Consider the following 24,970-nt stretch of genomic DNA (forward strand, 5'->3'; position numbering starts at 1 on the left):
CGGTGAGGTGAGGTTAGGAACCTGACCTTCTCAGGTGCACACAGATCAGACACGGGTGCGTCATCAACTCCAAAGGAAAGACTTGACTTGAGTGGCTCATCAGCGTTGACTCTTCCTCTCCAGGTGGGCTTCTTCCCCAGCGAGTGTGTGGAGGTCATCAACGACAAAGTGCCACAGTCCATGACCAACGCCGTTCCAAAAGCAGGTACTGCCCGTCTGTCTGTGGGACGGCCGGGCGTGGCGCCCTGACCCGGCCGCCGCTCTGTCTCTGGCAGACTGTGTGTGTTTCTGTGTGTAGAGCAGTCACTTTCTCTGTGAAGACCCGATTCCCCCCGAGCCCGGCTCAACATTTAGCATGTTAACGTTTGGATCCAGATTGTTCTGACAAGGCCTGTGCTTCACAAAGGAACAGGGACAGACGGACGCACGCTTTGAAATTTGGTTGGCTTTAGTCTCAGCTGTACTCAGAGAGGGCGTGGCGTTCCTGTCCGGAAAAGCACGGCCATGTCCCGCACTTCCTGTCCCTCCCAGAAACACCTGACCGTTTGGGTCACCTTCAGAACCTGTTGGTTCCCGGCTGGAAGCAGCTGCAGCTTTGGGTCAGCTGCTCCTGGAGTGCTTTAGCATCAAGGGCCTTGCTCAACGGCACGGGGCTTCTGAGGATGGGGCAGACATGAATCTGTCCTGCCCCCCTCTTCCCTCTCCAGGCTGCGTCCCTCATCAGTTACTGCCCCTCTGCTCTCTCTCTGCCAGTCAGCACAGCAAATCTGCACGACTTTTAGGAGCCTGCTGCTCGGACACGCCCCCCAGCTCACGCCGACGACTCAAATCATCTGATGGTCTGACATCAGCCCCCCTCCCCCCACACACAGCTGCTGTAGTTAAAGATGAGCCCACATGTGGTCATCTTCACCCTCCTCTTCCTCCAAGCATCATCACTCGCTCTTCTCTCCCCTGCTGAGTGTCCTTTGCAGCGCAGTGCCCCCCCCTCCACACACGCACTGTCACAGCTGTGTGTGTGGGGGGGGGGCATGATGCTGCTGTGTGTGACTGCACTCTGATGTTGTGTAATCTTTGCATGTGATTGACTCATTTGTTTCTGTGTAACTCATCTGCCTCAGCGCCCCCCTGCCCGGGCCTGCAGCCTGCTTCCTGGAGCCTCTTCCCCCCCTGTGCGTGTTGGTATTCACACCTCAGCGTCCGCTGTCACGCTCACACCTGCACACACCTGTTCCTGTCCCTCCGTCTCACCGTGGAGTTGAGGCTGGAGCAGGAACGGCATCAGCAGCATTAATGTGCTTTCATGTCCGTTTCTGTCACTTCAGCTTCATGCAGGAAAATGTTTCATTTGAAAAACAGAAAGTTACTTTTTACCAGAAAACATTTTACACCTTTGACCGAAAACCTCCTCAATATACCTGTTAGTCCCACATTACTGTGTTCCTGTAACTTGACCTGCTCTTCTTCCTCCATCCATCATCCATCATCATCCATGTCCTGCTCCGTCTGTCCCTGCATGCAGACCTGGAGATGGAGAGTGTCATGCAGGACAGTTCATGGGTGGCCGATCCGCTAAACCACTACAACCTGAGTTCAGGTAGACAAAAGCCTTCTGCTGTGCCCCCCTCCCCCTCCTCTGACCTCTGTCTGACCTCTGGCCTCTTCCTCACTCTGCAGAGGAGCACATGAACCCTCTCATGATGCATTCATGGCCCTGCGGACTTTCAGCCCCCTCTGCATGATGTTTCCTCTCTAATGGATTTACACTCGTTTGCTTACGTTGACGTTAACATTGAGCCAGCATGCGTTCTGCTGTGTTTGTGAAGTTTAGGAAGCAGTTGTAACGTATCTGTGCTGCATTTGTTGATCCGAAAACCTTCAAATCCCACTCCAGTCATCTTTTGATCTCTTTTCAAAGCGTTCCCAGTGGTCTTCAATTAGGATTATGCTGTTTTTATGTGTGGTTTTCCGGGACGCAGTGGCAGGAGTTCATCATGAGAGAAATGCTACGAGAACACCTCCAAAGCAGCATTTTCATGGGAATGGGTCTTTAAAGAGGTTCAGGCTTGTTGATGGTGCACACAGCTAGCCCCCATCCTGGCGTTGGCTGGTCCCTCTTGGCCCCTGAAGCTCTGCAGAGCTGTGCAGAGGCGGTTCCTGCAGCAGTGCTCTGCTGCTTCAGTCTGTGAGGGCCAGCTTTGTTTGGGTCTGTTTGCCTGAAGCTGAAAAGCAGCTGCAGAAGCGCTGTGGTGCCAGGACCCGCCGGCCTTGATTTATTTCATCCTTTTACAATGGAGGGGCCTGTAAACCCATCTGCAGAGCGCCGAACTTTGTCCTGCAGGAGCTTGAGCCTCCGTCTGCTTCTCCATGGCGACTGAAAGAGCAAATTCCTGCAGGAAGCCACACAGTGCTGGAAATTGTCCTGGCTCTGGCAGATCCATTCTTTTCCCACTAACCTCTGCTGGATGCAGATCTGCTGAAGTCCAGGCTGAACTGAAGCAGACATCTGGTAAAAGCCTCCGTGAATGAAGGGATGCCTGCTCTGGATAAAAAGCTGATCATTGTCTCACAAAAAGGATTTTGGCAGAGACTGTGTCCGGGTTTGAGTCTCAGGGGGGGATCTGCTGCCTTGTGTGTTTGGACATTAAACAGGATGACTGCGGCTCAGGCGCAGGCAGCTGCTGGTGATGTTCAGGAGGTCTGAGCAGCTGTGAGCACAGAGGACAGAAATGTCCTGCTGGTCATGTGGTACCGGCCCTTCAGCTGCTGGTCTGGAAGACGTTTCACTGCTCATCCACTAAAACAAAAGCTGAAAAAACTCCAAGTTCCAAGGCAAAGGCGTGTGCTAAATCCTTACATTTGAAATCCAACTCAACCTTTGAGTTTTTGGCTCCTTTTCTGGAACTGTAGTTAGTGTTGATTCTTCAGTTTTAAACTGAAAACTGTCAACGTGCCAATCTGCCGAAGCTGAAATCAGAACCTCACTGATCCAGTCCATCTGACATGTAGAAGCACTGAGGAGGAGAGGATGCTGGGAAACTGGAACCTGGAGCTGCTTCCATCCTCTGAGCTGAGTGACAGCTGCTGCTGCTGCTGCTGCTGCTGCTCTGCTGCTGCTGCTGCTGCTGCTGCTGCTGTTCTGTTGCTGCTGCTGCTGCTGCTGCGGTTCTGCTGCTGCAGTTCTGCTGCAGTTCTGCTGCTGCTACAGCTGCTGCTGCTGCTGCTGCGGTTCTGCTGCTGGTTTCCCTTCCTTTATGCTGCTCAGATCCTCACATCTCAACACTCACAAGGTTCTGGTGGAAACAGCCGCACGCGTCTCTGAATCATGCAGTTGTGGGTTTTCCTGCGTTTCCTTCTGCTCCTGAAGGAAACACTTTGCATTAAACTGCGTGATAAACATTCCAGCTCCCAGAACAAAAGTAAATTATTAATATCTTAGTAAAAATCCTTATCCAGAACAAAGCAGCCTCCTTTGGAAGAAGTCATCCGGTCATGAATTGAACGCTTCCTGCTTGTTTTCTGTCTTTCTGTCGTCGGGTTTGGTCTGAAGAACTGAATCAAGCCGTTCCAGAGAAAGCAAAGCGTGTGGGTGAGTGGAGACGACATGACGGGGGGGGGGGGGGGGGGGGGGGGGGGGTTCACTTCCTCACCTGCTGCTGCGCTCTGAACTCCTAAAGCTCACAAAGCAGAACAACCAACAACATCTTTGGAAAGTTTGACTTTTGTTAGAACTGTGTCTTACGTTTGAGGCAGTTTTTACCTTTAATAGTTTATGGAAAGTTCTTCGATATAAAACAATGTAACATTGATGCAGCAGTAATGTAAACATTACAACAAAAGGAGCCCAGAAACCTGACCTGTACCTGATCAATGACTGATCTGTGGTTCTAGACAGGTTTCATTTAGTCTGAATGTTTACATTCAAAGAAACGTTGAATGAGTGTGTGTGCGCGTGCGCGCGTGTGTGTTCAAAGGTCTTCTCTCGGTTAAAGTGGCATCAGAACAATCTCCATTGCTGCCTTAAAGTACTGTGGGACATTTGTGTTTTACGGAGAGTCTGGCTGGACGTTGAAGGTTTTGGTTTACCAGAGTTCGTGAACGGAGCGTCTGTTTGTGTTCATTAAACATTAGAGGAAAACGCAGCTTTAAGACGGTAACTTGGTCAAGTTTTAGTGCAATCGTCATCTTAACGACTGTTCGTGAAGGCACCGTGGTAGCCAGGCGGTGACGCGAGACTCCGAGCGGAGCCGAGCTGTGACGAAGACAGTCGAAGGTCTGAGCGGCGCGCGCGCTCCGAGCCTCAGTCCTCACAGAACACGGAGAGGAGCGGCCGCCGCTCGGTGACGTCTGGATTTGGGTCGCGGCGGTAACGGGAAGCTGTGCTCCTCCGTGGGTGAACGTGTCTGTGGATCTGACGCTGTGAGTGAGTGGAAGCCCTTTCTTTCTCTGAACGTACTCGCTCTGACTGAGAGCACGTGCTGCCGGTGGAAGCGTGAGAAACGGCAGGAACGGGACCACCGGAACAGGTGGAGGTCGGTGGAGCAGCGGCGCTCAGAGCTTCAGGACTTTTCCCGGATCTCTTCATGTTCTGCGTCATGGTGGAGCGGAGCTGCTGTCTGTCTGCCTGATGCTGCAGAGACCCGCACTGTAACATAACCTTCACTCGTTACTGCAGCTGCTTTCACTAAAGGAGGTTAATTCAAGGAAATCACCTTCTCTGGTGAGGGATTGTTTACGTGTAAGAAGTTAAATTGACCCGAAATAAACCGATAGGTTCCTTTATTGTTATGTGGTAGAGGGTCAAAGCCTTCATCCTGAAAGGCAGGAACCCTCAGAACCTGGCCCTCACCTGTCCGCAGGTCTGTGCCCCGCCCCTTAGATGGAGTCTCCATGGAAACCGTGGAGCTGGAGGAACAGACATTTGGATTGGTGTGAGATCCCTTCAGAACCAGCAGAACCTGAAGCTAGCTGGTGTTGTGCAGCATGCATTGAAGGCCGTGTGACCCCCTCCCTCGTTTACAGATGCAGCCCCTCTGTGCAGACGAGGCCATGACGGCTCCGTCTGCAGCCCCTCTGTGCAGGCGGGGGTCATGACTGCTCCGTCTGCAGCCCCTCTGTGCAGGCGGGGGTCATGACTGCTCCGTCTGCAGCCCCTCTGTGCAGGCGGGGGTCATGACTGCTCCGTCTGCAGCCCCTCTGTGCAGGCGGGGGCCATGACGGATCCGTCTGCAGCCCCTCTGTGCAGACGAGGCCATGACGGCTCCGTCTGCAGCCTCTCTGTGCAGGCGGGGGTCATGACTGCTCCGTCTGCAGCCCCTCTGTGCAGGCGGGGGCCATGACGGCTCCGTCTGCAGCCCCTCTGTGCAGACGAGGCCATGACGGCTCCGTCTGCAGCCTCTCTGTGCAGGCGGGGGCCATGACGGCTCCGTCTGCAGCCCCTCTGTGCAGACGAGGCCATGACGGCTCCGTCTGCAGCCCCTCTGTGCAGGCGGGGGCCATGACGGCTCCGTCTGCAGCCCCTCTGTGCAGGAGGGGGCCATGACGGCTCCGTCTGCAGCCCCTCTGTGCAGGAGGGGGCCATGACGGCTCCTCACTGCTCTGTTGTTTTCCCACTGGGGGAGCTGCAGTGGTGTCAGCCAGTGTCTGACATCCAGAGCAGGGAAGATGCCTCCAAACTCAAAGCCACTGTTTGTTTAACAGGTCTGAATATCTGCGTCCCCTTCAGTTCAGCTGGGATTTTGCTGCTTTAAAGACTCACTCCCATGAAAATTGTTTTTTTTTTTTTTTAACATGTTCTTGTTGCATTTTTCTCATGATTTTTCTCATATATACACACACACAGTACAGTACAGACCAAAATTTTGGACACACCTTCTCATTTAAAGAGTTTTCTTTATTTTCATGACTATGAAAAGTGTAGATTCACACTGAAGGCATCAAAACTATGAATTAACACATGTGGAATTATATACATAACAAAAAAGTATGAAACTGAAAATATGTCATATTGTACAGTATATGTAGAAAATTAAATTGTTTTTCTGAACGTTTTCTTTTTGAATTGTTTGGAATTAGGAGCAGAAAGGAAAAAGACTTTTTGTGAGAAAATATGCTGGGTGTCTCTGCTCCATTCTGATCATCCACTGTCAGACCAATAGATCCATGAAGGTCTTTGTTTTCCTGGTCTGAGCTGGAATCTGGATCAGAACTGGATGACTGCAACATTCCTCAACCTTATTGATGCACCGCTAATGTTAGGTTCTGGGCGTGAGGGGCTGGAAGCTGGTAGGAGAGAATGTAAACAGAGAGCTCTCAGTTAGGGGTGATGGAAAGTGGGGTTGCTCCACACCAACAGAAACTATGTCCCAGAAAACGGCAGGTTTTTGGATTCTGGCTAAAATCGTCTTAATCCTAGTCCAAAGACTGGGAACGCTTTGAAAACGGATGGTTGGGGTGGGACTCAGTGACCGAAAGTCGGTCACACTCCACTCCCTCCCAGCCGTCATAAATGCTCACTGACTGCAAACCAGCAGGTAAATGATCTGCAAACACAAACGCCTCACAGCTAAACCTCACTAACTGACAAAGCTGTTGTCGGCATCATGGCTGAAACAGGAAGTTCAACAGGGAGCTTCGTCTTAGCTGAAGGTCTCTGTCCTCCAGCGGCTGTGCTGAAAGTCTGGATGTGGAGGCTCTGATTGATATCAATTCATCCTGACAGGTCCAGAACATGTGTTATCAGAGGTGCACCTGAACGCACCGAGGAAGTCCAGATGAAGAGTTTTCACCTGCTAGAATGTAGTTTTGGATGACTTTTAGACAAGCTTTTATTTTGCTGTTGGAGGTTTCAGTGCACAGAGCAGGACTTTGCAGAGTTCAGCTGGATCAGATACTCTGGACCTTCATTGCAGACAGAGATGGATCTTTGAGAACTCTGACATATCTACACCTTCTGCCCCCCCAGTATCTAAAAAACACGGGAAGCTGATCACCTTCTTGCGCTCCTTCATGAAGTCCAGGCCCTCCAAGCAGAAGCTGAAGCAGAGGGGCATCCTCAGGGAGAGGGTGTTCGGCTGCGACCTGGGAGAGCACCTCCTGAACTCGGGACACGATGGTGAGTCCGTGTTGTCCCCCCCCTCCTCAGCAGGACAACATGTCCCTCTGGAGAACAGAGACGATGTTCTCATGAGTCTGATGGAGTCTGGAGTGTTATAGGACTTCCAGTATCCTCAGAAATGTCCTCCTTCCTCAGCGTCCAGGTGTTCCTCATGGTTTCTGACAGCAGCAGCTCAGGTGATCTGCCTGCAGTAGAGATGCTCAGATTCCTGTCTGCTCCGTTTGGAACGAGTCAACTCATTTCTATTTCCTCTCTAGACATGATAAAAACTGCAGCACAAAGAGGACCTGCTTTATTTTTCAAATAAAACAAAGTTTTAAACTCCATTATTCTCTTTGAAAGTGTTTGTAGAACAGAAAAGAGAGGAACCCTTTAGAACCAGAGTTAAACCCGTTTCTGCATCTCCTTATTTCTGCTGAACGTTAAAGCAGGTAGACGTGTTTCTGTCGTGACAGTCAGTGCCGCCCCCTCCAGCTCTGACGCACACGTTCCTCCTGAAATGCTTCTGACCCGCTTGTGTTTGCCTCGGCAGTGCCCCAGGTCCTCAAGAGCTGCACGGAGTTCATCGAGAAGCACGGCGTGGTGGACGGCATCTACCGCCTGTCTGGGATCGCCTCGAACATCCAGAAGCTGCGGTGAGGACGCCTCAGCAGACTGGGGTCCGGCAGATGAAGACCTGGATCCCACCAGAACCTAGAACTACAGAATGATTGTTTGTTCTGCGAACACAGTTTAGTTGTTAAACATTTACCATATTGAGGCTGCACTTTCTAAAGGCAGGCGGTGAAATGTGGAGTCACTGTGTAATGATGTCATTTGACTGGAAATGGCGTTGATGTTGGGGTTTTTCCAGATCCCAGACTTTTGTCTTTGAAACTTTGCTCTGAGGAAGAAGAGTGGTCTTTGTGTCAAATGCAGCTCCACACGCTGAGAAGTGTGTAATGGTGGCTCTGCCCGCTCTCCCCCGTCAGGCACGAGTTCGACTCGGAGCAGATCCCCGACCTGACCAAAGACGTGTACATCCAGGACATCCACTGTGTGGGCTCCCTGTGTAAGCTGTACTTCAGAGAGCTGCCAAACCCCCTCCTCACCTACCAGCTCTATGAGAAATTCTCTGTAGGTGAAGCTTTTGCTCCTCCACACCTAGTGTTTTCATGTGCTCATGCATCCTGCAGCTCGCTTTTTAGTGGAGATTCCCCAGATTTACCCTAATCATCCCTCATCATCCTCTTCTCGTATTTCCTGTAAATGATCGACTCTCTCACAGCTCTGTTAGAACCGACCCGCCAGTTGCTCTGCAGCCCGGAGAAAAGCCTCCGTGCACGGACGTCCCTGAGGGTGCAGTAAATGTTTCCTGGTTGCTAAGGCAGCAGGAAGGAGGCGGAGCCTAATGGCTGGAACCTCAGTGCAGCAGCGGGCTTCGTTTTGATTCAGTCTTGATCCGTCTGTGTTTGTTTTCATGGGACAGGAGGCGGTGTCCGCGGCAACAGACGAGGAGAGGCTCATCAAAATCCATGATGTCATCCAGCAGCTCCCCCCCCCTCATTACAGGTCAGTGCAAGGGCACTGCCGCTGCGTGTGTTGGATTCTGGGAAATGTAGACTTTGACGTGCACAGAAAGAAATGATTGAAGGGTGTGAGCAGGGCTTGGTCCCTGCAGACCCTCTGAGCAGAACCATCCTGATCATGTTTCCGCTGAGATCTGCTCAGGAAGCAGAACCCAGAGGACCATGTGATGCAGAGTTCTGGTTCACACAGACCAGTTAGACTCCCCCAATCAATCTGTCACCTGAACAGAGAGAAATCCTCCTCAAACAACACGGCAGGAGTTAGTTGATCTCAAAGCAGCTGGAACCTCAAGAAAACAAAAAAGTTCCATTATCTGCTATAATGTGGTCGCTGAAGATGCTGAAGCAATTTCCTTTAAGTCCGAACGGGATTTGCTGAAAATGCAAAAGCTATTTGCAAAATGATGATAGAGTGTGGAAGTTTGCCTAAAGTTTTCAAAAATGTTCTAAAAAATCCTCAATATGTGCCAATTTTACCGAGACACTTAAGCTGTGTCGGAATTCCCACCCTAAACTCTACTAAAACCAGCGCAGCGCTATCTACTGCCCTGAATTTAAAAGCAGTCCAGACACCGTGCTCACCACGGATATGATGACATCATCGATTTCACAAAGTTAAAATCGAATTAAAATGAGCGTTTTGCAACGATTATTTATGAGTACAAAGTCTTCTGAAGATTAAAAACGTTGATAGTTTATAAAAAAAAAAAACATTTTTTGGCTAAAATTGATTGCTGTCTAAATCCGCAGATCTAGTGAGCATCCATGCACGCTGGTTTTTCACAGAGACTCCTGGGAAATTTCTATAGCAGTCGATTTTGGATTGTAGATGCGGACAGCCTTAAAAAATGGCGAACGCTCTATAAAGTCAAGTAACTTTATTTGTCAAGATCTACAATGTTGACACATACATAGAAATTGAAATTGCGTTTTCTCTTCATCTTCAGTTTAAACGGGGAGACACCTTCAAATTGCACAATAAACAACTATAAATAGTAGTAGAGGCCTAAATATAAATAGTATAAAAAAAATAAAAGTAAAACAATGAGGAGAGAATAAAGTGACTGAAGTACAGTTACTTAGTTTTTTAACGGCACTAGAGGACTGGTGGAAGGTGCAGTCAGTGCTGATGAGGTAGGTGACGTATGTGTGTCAGAGTTCAGCAGAGCAGGAGGGCAACAGGGCAGCAGGAGGGGAGGGGGGGCAGGGCTGGGAGAGAGTTCAGCTTCCTGACAGCCTGGAGGAGAAAACTGTCTCTGAGTCTGCTGGTCCTGGCCTGAAGACTGCGTAGTCTTCTCCCAGATGGAAGCAGACTGAAGGAGCTGTTGGATGGATGGGTGGGGTCAGCTGCAATGCAGAGGGCTTTTCGGGTCAGGCGGGTGTTGTAGATGTCCTGAAGGGAGGGGAGGGGGGCACCGATGATCCTCTCAGCTGCCCTCACGATGCGTTGGAGGGACTTCCGGCAGGACGCGTTGCAGGCGCCATACCACACCGTGATGCAGCTGGTGAGGATGCTCTCCACAGCGCCTCTGTAGAACGTGTGCATGATGGGGGGAGGGACTTTTGCTTTCTTGAGTTTACGGAGGAAGTAGAGACGCTGCTGTGATTTCCCAGCTAGTGATGCCATGTTCTCGGACCAGGAGAGGTTTTCTGTGATGTGCACACCCAGGAACTTAGTGCTGCTCACTCTTTCCACCGTAGTGTTGTTGATGGTCAGAGGAGCATGCTGAGTGTGGCCTCTCCTGAAGTCCACCACCATCTCCTTCGTCTTCTCCACGTTCAGGAGGAGATTATGGTCTCTGCACCAACCAGCCAGGTGGCTCACCTCACTCCTGTAGTTTGTCTCATCTCCGCTCCTGATGAGACCCACCACTGTGGTGTCGTCGGCAAATTTAACGTAAATGTTGGAGCTGTGTGTCGGGGCGCAGTTGTGGGTCAGCAGGGTAAAGAGGAGGGGGCTCAGCACACATCCCTGGTGCACTATGTAGTGCACTATGTAGTGAGTAGTAAAGGAATTCGGACACAATCTTTGTGTTGTTAAAATATTAGCTTAGCTCTAAATTGGCCTCAAAAAACCTCAGTATGCTAATTTAGCTGAATGAGTTAGCATACTGCTAAAATATGAGCTAAGCTCCAATTCAGCCCCAAAAGCCTCAGTAGATGCTAATGTCGGTACCCCATCAGTCTGCGCACACGCAAATATGACGTCACTTCCTGTATGTGGCCAACAGTTATTTGATTTATGTTTACGTTTGTTTCCAGATTGTAAACCTTGTAATTCAATATCAAAAATGTAAAATATAAATATTTTAAAAAGTTTAACAGCATTTCCAGACAGTTCTGCCTCCTCTGCGTCAGTTTCAGTCTTTGAAACTTTGTCTGCGTTTTACCCATGAAAACGAACAACAACCTTACTTTAACAAAGATGGACGTGCATGTTGATCATTTAATAGGAAACATGATCACTGCTAGCTCCATGGACAAAGTGTGTGTGTGTGTGTGTGGGGTGGGGGGGGGGTGTGTGGGTGTGTGTGTGTGTTAGGCAGGGCTGACAGCACAGACTCTCTTTACACTCAGAAATATGTGAATGGATCAGAATACCACTTTGAGGTTGTTTCTAGTGAGGAATGAACATCAAAATACACTTCAAAGCTCAAAAACATGACTCTTTATGACATAGGCCCTTTAATTCATTCACTGAGTGTTGGAAGATAAGCCCAGCCTCCAGGGTTGTGATGTCACAAGCTTCGCGGTGTGCAAATGGTCATTTGAAAGTAACAAATAGGGTTAAGCTTCAGGCAGGAATTCCAACAACATGTCTTGATATTTACAGTCAGCCAGCACAGGTTGTGTGATGCTGCAGCGATTGACTGCACAGGTAGGAGCGTGGCGGCTGCTCTGTGAATCCTTCTTCCCTTCTGCTTCTCAGGACTCTGGAGTTCCTGATGAGACACCTGTCCCACTTGGCAGCCTTCAGCTACGTCACAAACATGCACACCAAGAACCTGGCCATCGTCTGGGCGCCCAACCTACTGAGGTGAGGCGTTTTCCTGTTCCAAACATGGCATGGTTTCAGACGAGGGGGGGTCATCCTCTGGTTTCTGTCTCAGGTCCAAACAGATCGAGTCTGCCTGCTTCAGTGGCACGGCCGCCTTCATGGAGGTCCGGATCCAGTCTGTGGTGGTGGAGTTCATCCTCAACCACGTGGATGTGCTCTTCAGCACAAAGCTCAGCTCCCTGATCAGAGAAGGCACAGGTACGGGGGGGGGGGGTCCTGCTGCACCCCTCCATCCATGTGAGCTCCACCTTCACCAGCTCCACCCTCCCTCCAGGTCACAACTCTCTGTCCCGGCCCAAGTCGCTGCTGGTGTCGTCTCCCTCCACCAAGCTGCTGAGCCTGGAGGAGGCCCAGGCCAGGACCCAGGCTCAGATCAACTCCCCCGTCACCGAAGACAGCAAGTACATCGAGGTGGGGGAGGGTCCCGCTGCCCTGCAGGGCAAGTTTCACACCGTCATCGAGTTCCCCACGGAGAGGTTGGTCCTTCAGCTTCTTACAGCCCGGTTTTGTGTTGAAAGCACTTGGGTGTGTTCACAGACCCCCCTGCTGCATTGGGCTGGATACCCCCCCCCCATGCTGGAGTTTTAGCCTGCAGAGTTTCACCCGTGTTTTATTTGACCCAAAAGCGGAGAACTTCTCTGTGGAATCTGGACCGGTTCAAAAAGCTGCTTTGTGTTCAAAGGAAAAGGCCTCCTGTCAAATCCAAGAAGTCTCCTGTGGGGAGCTGGCGCTCCTTCTTCAACCTGGGCAAGTCCTCCTCCATGTCAAAGCGCAAACTGCAGCGCAACCCCAGTGAGCCCACCGAGCTGAAGGCCATGGCACTGGCAGGTGAGTCCTGGCTGCAGCACAACCTTCTTCAGCGGAGACGGGAGTCAGTGCCTCTGCAGAGAGTTAGCTCTGCTCACGTTTGTTAGAATCCTGATGTTTGGGTGGAAGATGGCATCATCTTAACTGTGGGGCAGTACAAACATTTTAATGTGAGGGACAGAGGGGGCTTCCAGAAAGCAAGGTTAACTTACCCGGACGTTAACCCTGAACTCTCAGTTAAGTAACACTAAAAGTGGAGAAAAAAAGAGAGCGCTATACTTCAGTGAGACGGAATCAGAGATTTTAATGACGGTGTATGAAGATTATACGTCCAACTAAAAGAAATACGGCTGCATCATCAGCAAAAGAAAGAGTTTCTGCTTGGAGAAAAAGAACAGACAAAGTAAACGCATCAGTTTCTGTCTCATTTCCGATGACATTTTGGAGCAAAATGCCTTTGGGAACAAATATATATTCCCATATATAGACATTAAGTCTGGCTGGACAGATGTCCAGAAGACCTGGACTTCCTTACTGAGACTGCTGCCCCCACGTCCACAAACAAGGAGATCATAGACAGAAGGATGGAGATCCACCAGATTCGGATGTTCTCAATCTGATCAGCAGAAGCTGGATCTTCACGACCAAAGAGACGAGCCAGAAATGGGATGGAGTAACGGTTCAGTCATGTTAGATCTTTGCAGAAGCAAACCAAGTCAGGAGTTTGTGTTTGCTCACCGACAAAGAAAAAGCTTCACAGTCTTCATTGGTCTGGGGTTTTTCTTCCTGCAGAATGAAGCAGATTGGAAGAAAAGCTGCAGTGAGTGTTGCATGATGGGATGTTGAGTAAGTTCTGTCTGATCCGTGTTGTGTTCAGGAGGCAGAGGAGACACGGTGACGCTCAGGTCAGCCAAAAGTGAGGAGTCCCTGAGTTCTCTGCACAACGTTGAAGGTAGGTTTGCTCTGAACAGCAGTGCCCCCCCTCAAGCACAGAGGAAACGTTGTTCCTGATTGCCCCGCCCTTTTTCAGGGGAGTCTAAGGTGTTTCGTCCTCGCCGGCCACGCTCCAGCAGCGACGCCCTGTCAGCGTCCTTTAATGGCGAGCTGCTGGACAGCCAGCAGCACTACAACTCCTACGATCACACGGACGCCGCCGAGGACAGCGACGACGGGCCCATCTGTGTGCCGGCCCTCATCTCGCCGCCGCGCTCCGCTGGCGAAGACGTGGACCTCAGCCCGCCAGACATCGGCATGGCGTCCCTGGACTTTGACCCCATGTCCTTCCAGTGCAGCGGCCCCGACAGCTCCTTCGCCTTCCCCGCCGACGACTCGCCTGCCGCTGAGGGCCTCCCCACCAAGAGGAGCCCCGGCAGCATCAGCAGCTCCAACGTGCTGTCTGCGCCCCCCCTCAGCAGCCGCTCTGAAGGGGAGAAGACGGAGAGCAGGAGGCTGACATCCTCCTTTTCCTACACGGAGAAACCCACACAGGCCGTCTCTCCCATCAAATGTTCAAAGGCCCCCAGTTTGACCTCATTTGCCCTCTCAGTGCCCCCCTCTTCAGAGACGCCTGACAGGGGTCCAGCTGAACCTTCCACGTCTTCACAGCTGTCTGCGCTCAGAGACCCGCCCCCTGTGGCGGGCAGCCTGCTGCTGAAGGGGGCCGAGCCGTCGCTGAGCGAAGCCTTCCAGGTGGAGCTGCAGGCCAAGCTGGCGGCCTTTGAGTCGGCGGACGGCAGAGATGAGGACGCACCGCCGCCGGCCGCCAGCAGGCAGGAACAGCGAGGTACGTCACACCCCCACTCACCACGCAGACCTGTTTCTGATACGTTTCTAATCGTTTCTGTGGCGTCTCTCCAAAACGGTTTCTCCGGGTCTCACAGAACCGGGACGTTTGCTGCCCCCCTGTGGCTGTCTGCACGCACTGTAACCCTCTGTCTGCTTGTTGCTCATCTGCACATCCCGTCTTGTTTTTGTGTTCCTGATAGGAGTCCTACCTCCAGACTCTGCCACGGACCCCCCCTCCTGCTCTCTCAGCCCTGTAGCTCCTCCCCCTCCTAAAAATCCTGCCCTCATGTTGTCCCTGGCCTCTGCTGAATCGACTCAGCTGGTCTGCAGTCGGCCCCGGTCCTCGGAGGCCCCCCCACCCGTGTCCCCTCTGCAGCCACAGGAGGAGTCTGTCCCCCCTCCCATCAGCACGGCGGCTCCCGCTTCGTTCCACTGCCCCGCTCCAAGTCTTCCAGTCAAACCAGAGAAGCCCAGCAGGCCAGCAGCCGAGCCTCAACGCCAGCCAGAGGCTGAATTCACCCCCTTGAACCCCCCAGCAGTGTCCACAACAGCCAGCCGGACCTCTCCGGCCAAGACGAGCCCAGAGAGCCAGCAGACCGTCCCAGGACTAGACCTGGAAGCCACTCCCATCATCACAGGGTTGGCCCCGCCCATTCCTGAGGTAAAGAGCTTTTCTCTGAACTTCAGAACTCCATCCAGACCTAATGATGTAGAATCAGAACCAATTCATATTTAGCCATGAAGACTGTAAAAAGAATGGACAGTTAAATCCCCCCCCCTCCCGTGTTCCCAAACAGGAAGTACTTGCTGGTTTCAAGCCAAAATCCTATAGACTATTGAGAGACAGACAGTTATTACTCAGTCATTTATATTTCAGATTGACCCTTCTTGCTCTGATGCCTTCTTCTGAACATCTTCTTTCTAATCCTAATTTTAAAAGATATTTTTTATTTATGAAAAGTTATTCAAGTTATTAACTGACCAATCAGATGCCTCAGTAGAAGCATGTAGGTCTGACGTTGAACGTCTGAGGCGTTTGACAGATTTTGTGTAGCCAATGACAGCAGGCATGCCGACAGTGAAGGCCTTTTCTTTTTGATTTTTAATTCTTTTTAAAGCATTAAAAAAACAACAGAGATTTTCCCGTGTTTCTCTGGCTCAACGCGGATGAACCTGGAGTGAAAAACTATCAAAATAGGAAATGAGGTTGACGAATACAGATTACCATTTGCAGATTCAAATGTTAGAATGGTTCTTAATGGCTTATAAATATCTCCTGAGCCGCGTTGTTCACTGTATAAAAGGAAAACTGAATGCAGTCTGTGTTTTCACGACACGAATGGACAAAACTTTATCACTGTTTCCATTAAATCGTAACTGTGTGAATAAACACAAACCAACTCCTGCACACGAATGTGAACAACATTCTACAAAAGTACTGGTGATCACGTCTCCAGGTTCATGAGGTCCAGGGCTCCAGACTGCGAGCAATTGGTCGCATTTTGCGACCAAAATTTGAGAGTGTGCGACTGAATTTTACATCCAGTCGCACATGTGCGACCAGTAAATTTGCCTCCCCCACCCTCCGTATTTTTTATACATTAAACGTGGAAGGGGCACGTCAATGATCAATGAAATAATCAATGAGACGCAAGCGCACACGGACGCAGGCAGACACACACACTCGCGCACATACTCATGAAACGCGAGCACGTACACTCTCGCGTGATGCCTGTGTGTGAGGCGGCCACTGCGTGTGAGAAGAATAGGGAAAGCCACTGTGAGTGGCTAAAATGCGTGGAGGGGGAGGGGCCTAGAGATAATCGAGCGCGCGTAAACATCTGTGGGAAGGAAACGGAGACAAATGTCACAACCTGATATGTGCGTCTGAACTATGGGTAAGCGAACTATTGATTCATTCTTCTGACCTGCGGCTAGTGCACCAGTGCCAGAGTGTACAGCAGGGGTCTCAAACTCACGGCCCGCAGGCTATTTGCGGCCCCCAAGATGATATTTTGCGGTCCCCGCCTTAATATGAAGTTTTAATGTTACTGCAGCCCGCCAGTTTGTATGAATGACACTTTTTCATTGTCGTGCGCGGAGCTGACCAACCAATCACAGTGGGGTAAATGACTCTTGGGGGGGTGTGACAATGACAGGGTTTGAAAGCAGGAAACCTGACAGCCCCCTCCCCGGCCCACATTAAGGAGTTCCTTACTTTCCTTTAGAACGTATTTATTCGCTCGTAATTTTCTAAATACATGCAGTCCGTGCTGAACCTTTCTCTGGGTCACACAGACCCGGAGGAAGGTTTAGGTTTTGGTTACGGTTACGGCGGCGCATCAAACGGTTTATGCACAGCTGTTACGGCAGCACACCGCTCCCGCGGGAGTCGGGTCAGCTGAGGAGAATAAATGTCCCACACCTACATGCGTGACAGCTAACGGGGCTTGAACTTTAAACACGTGTGAGCAAAAACAACATTAGTTTTAGACACACTGAAAATATGTGGGAAAAATGCAACGATAGACGTGTTTGAGATGAACCAGCGGCTCGCCTGGATCATTTGGGACACCAGGGGGCCGGATCTGCAGCAAGACTGAAGGAGAACAGGAAGAGTTGTCCTTAACATTCAATTTAGTTTTAATATTCTTCTCCCCCTTAGTATGATCTGTGTTATTATATATTTTATAATTATTTTAATGTTTTGAGATGTATGTAGCCTTTTTTAATGAATTGTTATTCAAAATTATTTTAATTAATCACTCCACTACAAAAACCATCAGGACACATGTCCCATAATGCATTGTTTTGTAGTCTGTAGAGCAGCTTTCAGTCAGTTCAGTTTCCAGCTGTGTCCGGGTAGGTTTGCCCCTTGCTCCCACCCCTTTCTCGCGATATTTTTGTGATGATTGACAGTTAATGTTGGAGCAAAAACAAAAATATGTCACACACCAGGTGATCTGTGCAGCGTTGAGTTCACCTGGGTGATCTCAAACACACTTATTGTGCATCTTGGCTGCACCTATTTGGTGTCACAAAGATAAATTTCCATCCGTTTTCTATACTTATCTGTACTGTCATGACAGAGATGGTGCTGTCAGTTTACCTTCTTGTTGCATCTTCAAAAGTGCAGAATAAAATGTGACACTGAATTTGAAACAGCACATTGTAATTTCTGCATCTATTATGAAAGTATTTATTACATAATACAGTGGAAATTAGTAGATTTGGTTAGCATGTTGATTTACGGTATGCGCCCCTAAATTTTCTGGTTGCGCCCCTAAAATTTTCAGTTAGGGGCCACAGTGCTCCTACTGAAAAAAGTTAGTCTGGAGCCCTGAGGTCATTCAGTCTCCAGCTGCACAAACATCTTTCTGCTGCTACTTCCATGTTTCTGTGACCCACTTTAGTTCAGTAAGGGAAAAATAAAAAATCAAACTAGAGGATCTTTTTTGTAAAACTTTTAAAACTAATAGCTTGAGTCGACTGTAGAGATTTAGTCAACTAAGATTTAGAGCAAAAGGTGTTGTTATGAAATGTACAAAGTTATGCAACTTCAAACAAAAACACATTCAAAGACAATAAATTCCAATTCCATCACATTTAATAATACATGACTGAACATGAATGACCCTTTGTTGAAGCGGCAGTCAGGAGCTGATAACATTTTATGAACAATAGTTCATGCAAATGAAAATCCAAACTAGAACCAAAACATTTGAGTTGTTGCTATTCAATCATTCAATATTTATTTGTTCCCATTCATTTTCATGCTCCACTTGATTTCAGACAGTTGTCTCCACAAATAAGGAGATGATTGGAACCATTTCTACCACAAAATACAATTTACTTGTAGGAAATCCTCAGCTGTTGGTCTGCAGTTTCAGAGAAATGTCTCCCCTGAAGTCGGTCTCTGAACAGAAGACCCCCACCATGATGTCCTATGGTTTACCTCTGATGTAGGAGAACATCCCATAATGTCAGTCTGGGATGCTGGAGCCTGTCCTCTGGCTCTGGGCTATTGTTGTTGCACTGAAGCTCAGAGGATCAGATGCTGAACCCCGTTTATGTCAGAATGACCCCCTCCCATGTTTCTGCTCTGTCTCTACTGACTTTTACTGGAAGCTTGTTCTAAAGTTTGGTTTTTTTCCTCTTTTCACTTCAGGTTAGACCAGAGGATCCTGCCACCCCCCAAACCCTCCCGAAGTTAACTGAGCCCCCCCCTCAGAAAGCCAAAAAGCCTGCTTTGTCACTGCCTCCGCAGCAGAGCCAAGCTCAAAAGCAGCCCCCCCCACTGACGCACCCCCACCCCCATGTGCTCCCCCAGCCTCATCTGTCAAAAGCCAGTGCCAGAATTGCCCCCACCTCTGCTGACCTTGTTGAAAAGCCCTGGGAGGCCATCAAGCCCGTGCAGCCGTCCACAGACGCCATCAAACGGAAGGACCCGCCCCCGGCCCCCCCCATGCGCACCATGGACAGTAAGCTGGCGGCTGCCGCTCTCAGTGAGGTTTCCCACCACAGGCTGGATGAAGGCCCCCCGGCCCCCCACGGGAGCGAAGCTCTGCCCCACTGCCCTCTCTCTCCTCGTAAGTCGTCCACTCACCCCCCAACCTACCTGCACCATAAGGGAGAGCCCATCTTCACAGAGTCTGCTGGGGGGGCATACTACCACCAGAGGGCAGTGCTGAAGGCCCCCCAGCCCGTCCCGTACCATTACAGACCCGAGAGCGTCACCCCCCACCCCTGCCTGTCCAGGTCCGAGCCTCAGGTCCCCTACAGCACCCGGATGGATAACAGGTACAGCACGCTGGGCCCCAGGTCCTACCACCACTCCATCAAGCTGAGAGGAAACCCCCGGGGGGGGTACGTGTCTCCAGGACCGGGACACCAGGGTTACAGCCACGACAGAACCCAGGGTTACCCCACCATCCGCAGGGTGCACTCCCTCTACGCCCCCTCCACCATTCACTCCGTACCCATCCACAGGACAGAGGTCCCCCCGGACGACGACATGTTCTTCTACCACCGCCCGGGGTTCTCCTGCCGGCCCTACCCGCAGCCCCACCCACAGTCCTCCCAAACCGACTACCACGTCACTCAGCTGCAGCCGTACTTCGAGAACGGCCGGGTCCAGTATCGCTACAGTCCGTGCTATGGTTCCAGCCCTCTGGAGTTCCCCTACTACGACATAGATCCCTACGGCACCATCCGAGTCCGGCACTGCCACGCCTACGGAGGCCGGGATGGGGGGGCCGCTCCAGGGCGGCCAGGTGGAAAGACCACCGGGTACCACTACCTGTCTAATTACGTTATTCCTCCGGGGAAAGAGCATAGCTTTGTCAGCAGAGACATCCCCCCCAGTCATGGGAGCAAAGAAGCCTCCACCTACCATGCATGGGATCCAGAGGAGGCTGAAAGTCTCCGATTTCACTCCATCCGCAGAGAGGGGAGGGCCAGACTAAAGGTGAAAGGTCTGGTCCTCTCGCAGTACGACAACGTGGGACAACTGTGCACGCCCGCAGACATGTCGCCCTACGACAGCACGCATTTACGGAGTAAATCTGACCCCGGCAAAGCCGTGCTGGCTGCAGCCGAGAACACAGAGGGCCGCTACGCCAGCAGACACATGGCGTCCGACCCCGACGTCCTGGTGTACTTCGACACGGACAGGCATGGCCCCGGCAGCACTGCGGCTGACAAGTCCAACTCGCTGTCCAAGTCGAGCATCCCAAAGAAATGCCAGTCCTCTCACTCTGTTCCTGCCTTCCTGAGCCACAGTCTTCCCCACCAGCAGGAGAGCAGTCGGCACGAGGCCCGGGGCGAGGCCCGGGGCGACCGGCTCAGAGGAGACGGCAGGTCCAAATACCAGCAGGAGTATCCCAGCAAGAGGAACCTGCAGCCACGTTACGAGGGACCAGAATCGGACCAGCAGCAGGTCAAAGTAAAGACCGCAGGACACCACGGTACAGACGAGGCGGCTCGCTCCAAAGCGGAGCGGTCCCACGGCCCCCAGGAGGACCAGCGTTACAACCAAACCCAGCCAGACCCGGACAGAGACCACACCCACCCAAAACCCAGCAGTAAACCTGTGCAGTCCCACTATGACAACCTGGACGAATTCCACCCTGCACCTCACCCTCAGGCCCCCCCACAGAAACACGCAGGCTCTTTCCCGACCCCGGGGCCCCCAGGGAGCCTCGCCAGCAGAGCGTACTCCACAGCACTGGGACAGGGCGCCTTCATCCAGGGCGAGCTGGCCATGCAGAGGCCAGAGGGGGAGGTCCACACCCAGTGAGGAGGGCTCCAGCAGGGGGGGGTGGAGCTCCGACCCAACAGCCTCTGCGGGTCAGCGGACTGTCACAGCACCCAGAGTTTTGCTTCTCTGTATTTTTGATGAATTGTAAAGAAAATTCTAAGACTTTTGTAAAAAGTACTGAATGTACCAGAAATGACTGTGCTAAAGGTTGAACAGCCGCTGATAAACGTATATGATCTGAGAGGAGCCACACCAATGTAAACCTTACCTACTATATATACTAATGTGTATATCTGTATACAAACAGAATCACTAGTAAAACAAAATTTTAGTTTTTTGTCAAGGTGAGGTGCTGGTCTGATCTCTGCATTTTAGAAATGCATGCACTCCGTCTGCAGGAGATTCTGAATGTTCCAGCACTACCGGGTGACGGTGGAGAAGCTTGACTCACCTGCAGCCTCTGCTGCATCTGTAGAGCTTTGGGTTAGTCCGAGTCCACCCTGCTCACCGCCGTCTGCAGCGGCAACCGCGTGCAGGACAGCGACCTCTGGTGGAGCGTCACTGTATCTGCAGGCTCATTTGAAGAGCAGGGACCAACTGGTGGCAGTCTTTACCCCACATGTGGGGTAAAGATTGGTGGCATTCCTTGCACATGGGGGGTAAAGACCGGGATGTGGATGCTTCAAAGACGTTTTTTTTTTATTTTTCCTGTTTTTTGATCGGTGTTACTTCCAGGAAATGGACTAACTGAATAAAGCTGAATCTGAGTCCTCTCAAACATCATGCAGAAGGAGGTGCTGCTGCTGCTGCTGCTTTTTGTGGTGATGGGGGGGGGGGGGGGGACTCCTTAATGAGCCTTAAATTTTGTTCAGTTGTTAACGTCATGCACAAATTCAAAGTTTTTCTCAGCAGTTTACTTAGCTTCCACGGTTTCTGTCATCCAGCAGCTTTGGGGAGGACTAAGACCATTTGGAGTTTGAACGACACTGAAGGTCCCTCAGGAAAATGACACCAGTGCTTTTCCAGGTATTACCTGCCCTGGTCAGTCCACTAAACCTGGAAGTACTGGGCCAGCAGAGAACAGGGCAGGGTATCTGGAAAACCATCCTCACAGGTTTCACTCCTGCCTTAAGCCTCAACCTGCTCAGCTGGTGTCCTCGAATGTGACGAAAAGAGGCAGGGTGCCCGTCAGATGCAGAGGTGAAGGCAGGAGACTTTGTTCTGTCCTCCGGTCAGACTGTTACTGATGGCCTCTGCTCCATCATCTCATCCTTCAGAGCAGACTGCAGCTCCATGCTGACCCTCAGATGTGCAGCAGAAGGTCCAGAGTGAAGTCCATCAAAGTTAGAAAACCAAACTGCAGGTCCAGCGGCTGCAGCTTCAGCCTGCTGAAACTCTGCAGGATCTCCACTCTGGGGATCTGGATGAAGTGACGGCCGCCTCAGAATCCTCATTTTGAGGAGGTTCTCACTTCTGAAGCAAACTGGCAACTGTGAATCCTCACCTGTGCTTCAGATTTTCAGAGATTTGAAATGGACAGTGAGCTGACAAAGGCCAGCAGAATGAAGCAAAGGTCTCCTGGTTCATTAGTCTGTTCTAACAGAGCGTTGAGGCGTCTGTTGGTCTGACGTCCAGAAGGAACCTCCTGAACATGAACCCATGACGTTTTCATCATTTGAAGTCAATTTCAGGTTTGTGTTCAGCTTTACTAGCAAACATGAGTCCCATCCCACACAGGAAAATGTCATTTCATGATCCATGCTGTAAACGGGAAAAGTGTTTATTTCAGAGAAATATGAAATTAAAAGAAACAGATCTTTGTTTCGCCTTTGGATGTGCAATCTCAGTTTGGTCAGGAGGAACACAATCAGTTTGACGGACAAACCCGAAGTTTTGGTGGATAACAACCTATTTGAAGCTTTTGTTGATTAAACCTTAAAACCGTGCTGGGGGGGGGGGTGAAAATACAACCATGATCACACTTGTGGACACCCCTCTGTTTTCTGAGCTCATTTTGCTTTTTGTTCCTCACCTCCGAGCTTTCTGGGAAGAGAAGAATCTGACTGACATGTTTGTCTGTCAGCTACTCAGTTTGTCTGTTTTTCGTTTATAAGATGCGGGGGACACTTCAAAAGCTGTTCCTGACGACGTTGAGGTAGTACTTATACATTGATCATTCCAGTTGAATTTGGACCCCTCTGAGGTACCGGCCTGAGCTGCTGCCAGACACATGAAGCTTTCTAAAGGCTCCCGCAGCCCAAAGACCAAAGGAAAAAACACAAATCACCTATGACACCCCCCCCCCCCTTACATTGCGGTGTTCTCCCTACCATGACAAAGGTGGATAAAGGTGGAAAGATTTCATGTAATCCGTGGACACCAGTGAAGATCACAAATTATTGAAGAAAAAAGGTTCAGGGCACTGTCTGGTGGGTCTAGATGACCCAACTCCCAATGCTAAAGTGCCTAGGATAGCACAAGGGTTAATCTAAGTGAGAACATGGGTCTAATTTCCATTGAAATGGCAAAAGTAGGACTTTTCCCTGTAAGAGTCATCTTCCTGACTGCTGTCCTAAAGTACTGATCTATGTGCTTTAATATTTAACACAAATGCATCATATTTATTCACCACAATAAAATGTCCTTTTTCTGACAGGTCAATAAAATAAAAAAGACATCTTTGAGCAGAACCCATGAAAAAAGTTGCATTGTACCATTACAATCATTTTTTGAAAATTATTTTTTATCCATTGATTTTAATGAAGACACCCCCCCCCCCAACACACACACACACAAAGTCCTGTTTTTGATTCAAACACTGACTGTGGTTTTTGTCGTGGTTCACATCCTGGTCACCTTACTGCAGTTTTAGGTTAGGTATACTGTAAAGTATTGTAATTAATATCTAGTGGTCAGAATCTGGGTTTGGGTTCATCTGTGGAAACAGAGCAAGTGACAGAAAAGGCAGGACAGCATGTTTCAGTGCTGTTAAAACATATTTGGCCTTTAATTGTATTGTTTTCATATTTGTCAATGATCCAGAGACAACATCGTCTGCACAAACCATTAAGTGTTTATATATAGATATCTATGTAGATATAGATATATATCTATATAGAGAGATCTATATATATAGATATATACAGTATATATATATATCCAATCCTTATTTTTTTTTTTTTTTTTTTTCTTCTTTTTTAACTTGTTCTGTCCAACAGCTGAGCAAACAGATTAGAGCTGAAGGCTTTTTGTGTTGGACAGGTTTTACTATCACAAAAAGAGGTTATATAGCTTCAAGAAACTAGAGTGTAGATTTGTATAAACCCCTTTTTGTCGTATTATTTTTTATTTATTTGTTACATTTAGTGTGTGTGGGGAGGGAGAGGGGAAGAATGTGAGGGGAGGGTGGAAGAGAGTAAAAGGAAGAAAGGTGAAAAGGTGGGGGATACAAGCACTGATTTGACTAAGTTATTAATTTAAGCTGTAACAATTATACCAGATCTGCTGGAAAGACGAATGTTACATCAAAGGTGAAAATCTGACACTAAGATGAGCGAGAAAAAAAAACTGTCCATCAATACACTGTAGGTAAGGAGGAGGGATGAAGCAGACAGGGAGCAGTGTGGAGTGTGCACGTGCACGTGGGGGTGGAGATACATGCATGCTGCCGACGTGAACCGTGTGTTCATAAAGGGAGCCAGATCCTACCCAGCCAGACCAGGAGAGGGGAGGAGAGCCCCCCAGGCCAGAAGCCCCCCCAGCATCCGGACCCAGGCAGCCCGGGAGGGGAGGAGGAGGGGACCGCCCACCCCACCAGCCAGGCACAGAGAGGGCCCCCCTACAGGGGCCCCCCCAATGCCCAGAGGCACAAGCGAACCCAGTGTCCGGCCCCCAGGCCACAAGACAGGAGCGCTTAGCCGTACCAGGCGGCAGCCATGGGGGCCACCGGGCGCCGGACACCGAGACAAAGGCCAGGGACGAAGCCAGGGCCCCCGGAACCCAAGAGCCGGCCACCACCCGACCGGTGCCCCGTCCCCGCAAGCCAGCCCAGGCCCGCGACCCTAGCAACCCAGGGATCGCCACGCACCCACAGCCACAGCCACCCCCCTAAAACCCTACGCACTACCACCCCCCCCGCCATAATATCTGACCCCCCCTCCCCAACCCTCTCAGTGCCCTCCCCTCTCTGTGATGGGGAGGGAAAGCCCCAGAGGGTCCCAGCTAGCCAGCCCCCAGGTCGGTCCTACCCATGCACTCACACACACATACTCACAATCATCTGGTTACCCTCCCTACCCCCGCCGCCAAGCAGCAACCCCCCCCCCAGCCGGCCGACCCCCAGCGCCGCATGCCCGACCCCTCCCGCAGCCGACAGG

General features: G+C 50.5%; 1 protein-coding gene across 6 annotated transcripts in view; it reads left to right on the plus strand.

Annotated features, from left to right (window-relative positions):
* The window catches only part of LOC101174939 (rho GTPase-activating protein 32), a 73,350-nt gene extending 50,935 nt beyond the window's left edge, over positions 1 to 22,415 (plus strand). For 4 of the 6 annotated variants that reach the window (XM_023962139.1, XM_023962140.1, XM_023962143.1 and 1 more), the window contains 15 exons: positions 124 to 205; positions 1,122 to 1,172; positions 1,523 to 1,597; positions 6,965 to 7,114; positions 7,650 to 7,752; positions 8,089 to 8,233; positions 8,586 to 8,668; positions 11,615 to 11,722; positions 11,796 to 11,941; positions 12,018 to 12,219; positions 12,426 to 12,571; positions 13,428 to 13,502; positions 13,581 to 14,333; positions 14,536 to 14,996; positions 18,504 to 22,415. In XM_023962139.1, coding sequence (XP_023817907.1) covers positions 124 to 205; positions 1,122 to 1,172; positions 1,523 to 1,597; positions 6,965 to 7,114; positions 7,650 to 7,752; positions 8,089 to 8,233; positions 8,586 to 8,668; positions 11,615 to 11,722; positions 11,796 to 11,941; positions 12,018 to 12,219; positions 12,426 to 12,571; positions 13,428 to 13,502; positions 13,581 to 14,333; positions 14,536 to 14,996; positions 18,504 to 20,633 — 4,710 coding nt within the window. In that variant the 3' untranslated portion in view covers positions 20,634 to 22,415. The remainder of the gene's footprint in view (positions 1 to 123; positions 206 to 1,121; positions 1,173 to 1,522; positions 1,598 to 6,964; positions 7,115 to 7,649; positions 7,753 to 8,088; positions 8,234 to 8,585; positions 8,669 to 11,614; positions 11,723 to 11,795; positions 11,942 to 12,017; positions 12,220 to 12,425; positions 12,572 to 13,427; positions 13,503 to 13,580; positions 14,334 to 14,535; positions 14,997 to 18,503) is intronic. The other 2 variants (XM_023962141.1, XM_023962142.1) reach the window with 2 other exon arrangements.
* Positions 22,416 to 24,970: the final 2,555 nt, after the last annotated feature.

The sequence above is a fragment of the Oryzias latipes genome, chromosome 14, assembly GCF_002234675.1.
Source record: "Oryzias latipes chromosome 14, ASM223467v1".
Lineage (NCBI taxonomy): Eukaryota > Metazoa > Chordata > Actinopteri > Beloniformes > Adrianichthyidae > Oryzias > Oryzias latipes.